This window comes from Trichosurus vulpecula, chromosome 7 (assembly GCF_011100635.1).
Source record: "Trichosurus vulpecula isolate mTriVul1 chromosome 7, mTriVul1.pri, whole genome shotgun sequence".
NCBI lineage: Eukaryota > Metazoa > Chordata > Mammalia > Diprotodontia > Phalangeridae > Trichosurus > Trichosurus vulpecula.
The window spans coordinates 201,915,023-201,921,861 of record NC_050579.1 but is presented as its reverse complement, the minus strand read 5'-3'; the positions used below and the strand labels follow the sequence as shown (position 1 = coordinate 201,921,861).

General features: G+C 38.0%; 1 protein-coding gene across 1 annotated transcript in view; it reads right to left on the bottom strand.

Moving 5' to 3' along the window:
- Positions 1–367: 367 nt before the first annotated feature.
- LOC118857788 overlaps positions 368–6,839 on the bottom strand; it is a 31,460-nt gene continuing 24,988 nt past the window's right edge. Inside the window, exons 2-5 of the mRNA XM_036768305.1 lie at positions 6,160–6,383; positions 4,140–4,229; positions 2,201–2,285; positions 368–571 (exon numbers count right to left, since the gene is read on the bottom strand). Coding sequence (XP_036624200.1) covers positions 513–571; positions 2,201–2,285; positions 4,140–4,229; positions 6,160–6,383 — 458 coding nt within the window. The 3' untranslated portion in view covers positions 368–512. The remainder of the gene's footprint in view (positions 572–2,200; positions 2,286–4,139; positions 4,230–6,159; positions 6,384–6,839) is intronic.

Sequence of the window (6,839 nt, the reverse complement as noted above, 5' to 3'; positions counted from 1 at the left end):
CAGTGCTGCAGTTGACAAATGGCATCTATTTGCAGCCAGCTGACAACTCTTCCTCTATTTAAATATTTCCTGAAACCAATTCAATTACATCAATGAATTTCAAAAGAATACAATTGTTCACTTTTTTATTTTTAAGGGAGTGACAGAGAAACCTGCTTTTATCAGTATGAGGAAACACTCTCTCCCACTGCAGGTATTTATAATCTTAGAAAATTAAACTCAGGATCACACAGTCAGTATATGTCAAAAGCTGGATGTGATACACCAAACTGCTTCTCCCATGGTTCACTGGAATACTGAAAATAAACCTATTGTAAAAAAAAAAAATACTGACTAAGTTTTCCCAAAAATTAAAGAATTAGGCAGAGCAGGGTAAAACCGCTTTATTGACTGCAGTTAGTACAGTTTAATAAATATTGATCCCCAGAATGAACTCAGCTATTTATCACAGATTGTTCCCTGGAAAGCTGCATGAAATTAAATCAATTGATTCCCATGGAGGTAAACTTGAATTAATCCTGTTTCTTGGGAAATGAAGCCATGCCAAGCTGATAAAGGGCATAAGCTGTTCCTGGAATGGGGATAAATAAAAAAGATAAAGTTAGAGGAATGTTCTAAAATCTAAGTGTATAAATAGAAACCTAAGAGAAAGAGTTTAGTTATATCAATAGCTTTCAATAGTTAATATATTTTCATAATTAATGTGTCTAAAATTTTCTCTACTAGCATTATAGAAGCCTCTAGTAAACTCAGTGACTGCTGATAACAAGCTGGGAAAGCAGAATTCTAGTGAGAGCAATTCCTGAAATGCAATGCCAGAATAAACTCAAAGAACACAGGACAGCAATTTTAAAAGCAATCTAGACTAATTAAAAGGTTTGTTGTTTTTTGGTTGGGTTTTTCTTTTTTTGGGGGGAGGCGGGCGGGGGTGAAGGGGACTTGGAGAGTGTCATACCTGTGATTCCATTAGTACAGGGAATTTCGAATAGGGAAACTTTCTCTACCAATGCAGCTTTAGTAATTTTTCTGCAACCTGCAATCTTAGGGAATTGCTACTGGGACTGAGAGATTAAATGAGTTCCACAGGATCACAGAATAGGTTATCAAAGACAGGATGTAAACTTAGGTCTTTCTATTCCTAAGCGGGCTCTCTATCCACTAAGATGTACTAAATTAAAAGCTATAAAAATTAATCAAAATACTAGCTAGCTTATTAATCCTCACTGATAAGTCTCAACACAAGAATATATTCTTAGCTATCAAAACACAAAGGCTCCATTTAAACTAAGAAGTCCAAATGTCAACTCCTAGATGCTGCCTTTGCCCATAAATGACATTTCTTCTATTGCTTATAGTTTTCAGTTGAGTCTTATCTATAGGATCACTGAGCTAGAAGGCATGTTAAAGGTTATTGAGTCCAATCCCCCACCCCGTACCATTTTGCAAATGAAGAAACTGACATATCCAGGATCCCACAATTATAGTAAGCATCTTAAGGTGGGATCTGAATGTATTCCTGGCTCTAACTCTGCTGACCTATTATTCATTAGACTTCACACTATCTGGGGGTTCGGAAGGTGAGACAAAGAGGAAAAAGAGGAAATAACTTAAATAATGTGAGTGTCTACTTTTCTAACCAATTAGAGTATTCCCTGGAGTAAAAGTGAGATAGGAAATGAGACAAATCCTGAAAAACATTACTTTTGAATGTATAATCTACCTCCCAAATAAGTTGTGACTTCACCGTACTCTCAAACTTAACCAAGCTTTGGAAAAGTATTAATCTAAAGACAAACAAAAAAAACAAGACATACTGATGGTAAAGAAAATCACACATCTCTGTCCCTGCACAATGTCTATAGTACATACCAATCTACAGTGGACAATTAATGAATAATATTGACATATGTCAGTCTCATATCTACTATCATCCCACTTTGTATTCCAAGAAATTGACACAGGTTGGAATGGTATGGTTCTGTGAGCTGCCTGGGTCAAAACACTCAGGGAGAGAAAAGCAGCAGAAAGCAGAAAAGCTTCTAATAAATGCACATCAAATTTCATCTGTTTAAAATTTTTAAAAAATTATTAAAGGATCTTGGTGGATCTCTGTCAATGAGATCTCAGACCCTAATTACATAACTTCTTAGAAAATTTCTCAACCTTCTGTGAACATTTCCAAGCCTTCAAAATTTCTTACCAAAAACAGTAAACACCATGGTGACTCTATACAGTAGGGCATCTCCTACCCCACCTTTTAGATGCACTGGAATGTTATCATCCTCCTAGATTAAAAAAAAAAAGGTATTAACAGTTTCGCAAAAAACTTCTTAATATTCAAAAGACTAAGTTAGCAATATACAAGCCAATAGCTTCCTAAACTGAATTAAATATTTTCACTAACAATAATGCTGTAAATGTACCTAATAATTTACTCAAGACCTGGAATTTTTGACTGAGGTGCCTATATTTAAAACAAAATAGAAAACTAAACATTCAAAACTGAACATGTTTTCCTGTAGTGGAAGTCAATTTGAGAGGTAACAAAAGGCAGCATGTTGAAATACTTTTTGGAAGAAAATGTATGAGACTTCACAATATTGTTCCAATAAAAGTAGTATCATTAAATAACTCTAAAACAGATGTTGATGTTAAAAGAGTACACAAAAGTAAAATACTGTTTATAATTAATTTTGTTAACAATATCAGAAAGTTATATAATAAAATGATTTTACAACTCACAAATATATTGTTTCATAGCCATGTCAACAGGCAATCACAACTTCATGAATTTATGTGAAAACTAGGTTTATTACAAGAAAATGAATATGCATGTGGAACCCAGAGTTCACAATCCAAACAGAAGTTTGCACATTCGTGACCGTAGGAAAAAGGGAGGAGAAAACAAAAATCTCCACCTAAAGGGACACAGCAAGGAAGGGAGAAAGGTGCAGTAAAGGTGGGAAAAAGACAAATACATTGCAAAGGGGAGCAGCAAGGGAATGGCAAAAGTGGCATTCTTTTCCCTTGGGAACTTCTAATCCAGATCATGAATCTATGAATCTTCTAGAATCAAGAAACTTCTAGTCCAAGGATCCTAGCTGCACAAGTAATTTCTCAGCCTACTGCAGACTAACTGGTGCCTGTCTTGACTCCCAATGACACCCAGGGATTCCAGCTTGGGCTGCAAACAATATATATTACGTCAGCCCCCCAACCTCCACAGGCTTTCTCCTTCACACATTCACAACTTCCTACATACTACTTAACTACAAACTTTACCCTATATCAAATTTATTTGCAACCTTGTATTGGGTTGAAATAAAGAAAACTGACTTTCAACAAAAGTTTACTGAACAGAAAAAAATGCCAAACAAGGGTTTCTTTTAAAAATTAGTAAATTAAAATAAAGGAACAGAAAAAAAAAATTGTTAGAATTAAAAATGTCCTTTCATTAAAAAATATAAAAACAAAAAACAGTGTTTCTGGAACATATGAAAACAAAAAAACCAAGTTCAGGAGACCTCTTAACATTCCTCAACAGCTTTCAAGTTCTGGACTACATTCATTATTTTTATTTGATCCTCACACTTATGAAGTAGAAAGTATCTCAATTTTATAGGTGAGAAAGTTAGACTTAGAGAAGTTAAATAAACTGCCAAAGGTCACATAACTAAAAAGCTAGTTTTTGATGGCAGGGTATCCTGAATCCAAGTCCCTATCCACTCTTTCTCTTTATTTACCAAAGTTAAATGAAACTGATACTTGTTCATTTATCCAGGAGTGAGCCATCTCCAATTCAATAAAGATCACAGTTATTTGAGAGATTTTAGCATTGAAATTCCATGAAGAGCAAACTGTTTTACCAAACAAGACACTCTGGTCATTTCTGCTGCTTGGTAAAATTTCTTACACTATCATTCTTCCCTCCCTTCTACTTCCTCCAAGGTTCTTTAAAAAAAGAATACAATTTTTAACCAAAAAAAGGGGGGTGGTATTTGAATATATACAATATATGCAAAAGTGATTAGTAAATCTTAAAGTATCGTATAAATGTCAGGTTATTATTGCTATGCAAATTAAACACTATCATTAAAAATGAAATCATTAAACAATCTCTTGTACAACAAAAGAAATACCTGGAATAGCTTTTGTTTTTCTGCAACTTTGTTTTTAAACTGCCGGACTGGAGCAACATTTATAGTCCTCTGGGGAATCTGGCGAAGAGCCTGAAGAGAAGAAAAGCATATTAATAAAATATTCTAGAACTGAACAGTGTAGAGCTGAAAATTCCCTCAGAAACCATCTAATTTAATGCCATCATTTCTACGGACAAAGAAACTGAAACAAAGTCCACAAAGCTAAGTTATTGGCAGTGCCAGAACTCAACACAAGTCACTGTTCTCCTTGTCCAGCCATCTACACTACACTAAGGACTGAACCTGTGATTTCAGTACTATAGGAAACCTCTCCAATGAGGAAACATCCCCTAAGCATGCATGAGAGTAGTTATTTTGTAACATAAAGAATTAGAGATTTGCCCAGGGTAATGAAAGAGTGACTTCCCCAGGGTTACAAAGCCAGTTTGTATAAGAATTAAGACTTTAAGTCAGGTCCTTTCAGATTCTAAGGTCACCTGCACCACAATGCCTTTCCCTGCAACTACACTAAGAAGTCTCTTAAATTGACTAAATTTATCGTGTCAGAAGCAGAAGAAAAAACATGGAAAAAGACAGATACAGGAAGGAGCACAAGAAAAAAGACAGAATGCCAAAACTACAACAAACTGTAACTTTTTATTACCGTTTAATACATTGCAAATCCAATACAAATTATTTAACTGTAACACAAAGAATTAGACAACTTCTACTTAGCTAAAACTAAAATGTTTTCCCCTACCAAATTTACGTACAACCTTGTATTAGGCTGAAATAAGGAAAACTGACTTTCAACAAGTTACGTAAACAGAAAAAAAAAATGCCAAACAAGCACTTCTTTTAAAAAGTAAATTAAGTTAAAACAGATAAAGTAACAGAAAAAATTGTTAGAATTAAAAATGTCCTTTCATTAAAAAACATAAAAACAAAAACCACATCAAATTAGTGCTCCTTTTCTAATCTAAAGTATATTAAAAACAGATGAAGCACTAGAAAAATTGTTAGAACTAAAAATGTCCTTTCTTTATAAACATAAAGACAAAAACCATCAGTTATTTGAAAGATCTACTAAAAGTTCAATGCTAAATGGTACAGAAAAAAATTTCACATTCATTACAAGCAACCAACACCAGTAGCCTAGCCTCTGCAAAGTGATGACGGCTAAAATATCAGCCTTCAAGTGCCCTGGCTTCCCAAGGCAGTTACAAAATCTGCAAAATGCATTTTAGCTTTGCAGTCATTGGACCGCAGTCCAGATCTTAGCTCTGCTTCTTGCTACTTATTTATGTAGCCTTGGACGAGTCACTATCTGTCTAGGCCTCATTTGTAAAAGGAGAGGCTTGGATTAGATTTAAAAATCAGTTATTCAAAATTTGCTCCGTATGTTTTCTTTTTAAATTGTTAAGTAACTCAAAAGCTAATCCAAACTTGGCAATCCTTTCAAAGACGTAAAAACTAGCAGGGCCCTTAGCGATCTTTCGGGCCTGTCCCGACCATTCCACAAATGAGGATGAGAGCTAAATGACTTGCCCAAGGTCACGAAGGTGAGTGGAGCCCTACAGGTGCCCAGGAAGGTACGTTTACATAGTTTTAGCCTCGGGCTAGGATGCTAACTAACCCCAATAGACGGTGTCCGTAGTGTGAGACGCAGAAAAGGGGGGAAAGGGAAAAGATGGGGGAGAAGTGTTTGGGGCCGGCAGACTCCCCCAAAACTGTAAAGGTGGTTCTCCCACGCCTGGGGTCCCGCCGTCCTGCAGTAACCCGGTAGTCTCAGTCATTAAGGCCAGGTCAGGACGACGACATTCCCCTCCCCCCCTCCCCGAGGCGAAAAGCATCGGTCCCCAAAGGGCGGGGAATGAATGAGGTCGCCGCCACAGGCGTTAGGCCGAGGCCGCAGAGGCCGGCCACCCAACCTGCAGGGCTGCTTTGGCTCCTACGAGGACTAGTGGGTGCATGCCTCCTGTCCCCAGCCTAAACAGAGCCCCAAGGGGTCTTTTCTCACCAGCAAGTTCCTCAGCATTTTGGCAACTTCACCTCCCCACCAACTGCGACAACCGAACGCTCGGCAAGGACAAACGCCGCACCGGAACCGGAACCGGGACCGGAACTTAAACTTCCCTCTGCGAAGCGTCCGCGCATGCTCCCCTGCGCAGGCGTCCCTCGTTTGTTGCGCAGGCGTCCCTCGTTTGTTACCCAAGCCCTCTTCTGCGCAGGCGTCCCCATCCTCTAGCGTGGGGCGTAGTAAGTGTACCTCCTCCCTAACCCTGGGCTAGGCTGAAGACTTACCCGTCGGTCCGCTCTACTTGTTGCCTGGAACTGAACTGAGCTGCTACGAGAAGGGACTGCAGGGCAAAAGGTGAGGGCGTTTGCAAGCCCAGAGAATTGTAATTTCAGTTCGAATCTGTGCAAGATTCCGAACATTCCTTAGCTCCTTTTGTTGCAGAACACTGGGGCAAATGCAGAAATGGGAAACCAAGTCCAAAAATTTTATGGCCAAAAAAAATTTTATCAACGTCTTAAGTTTTTACATCACCTACGTTTCCCAGTGTAACCCTAATAACCATTACTTTATATTTAAAAGAGGGGGATGGATGAGTGGAGTTGAACAAAACTATTACATCAAAAAGTCTGCGGGTACACTCAGTGTTGCACAGCCGTGGGACTCCCCCACCCCATCTCAGC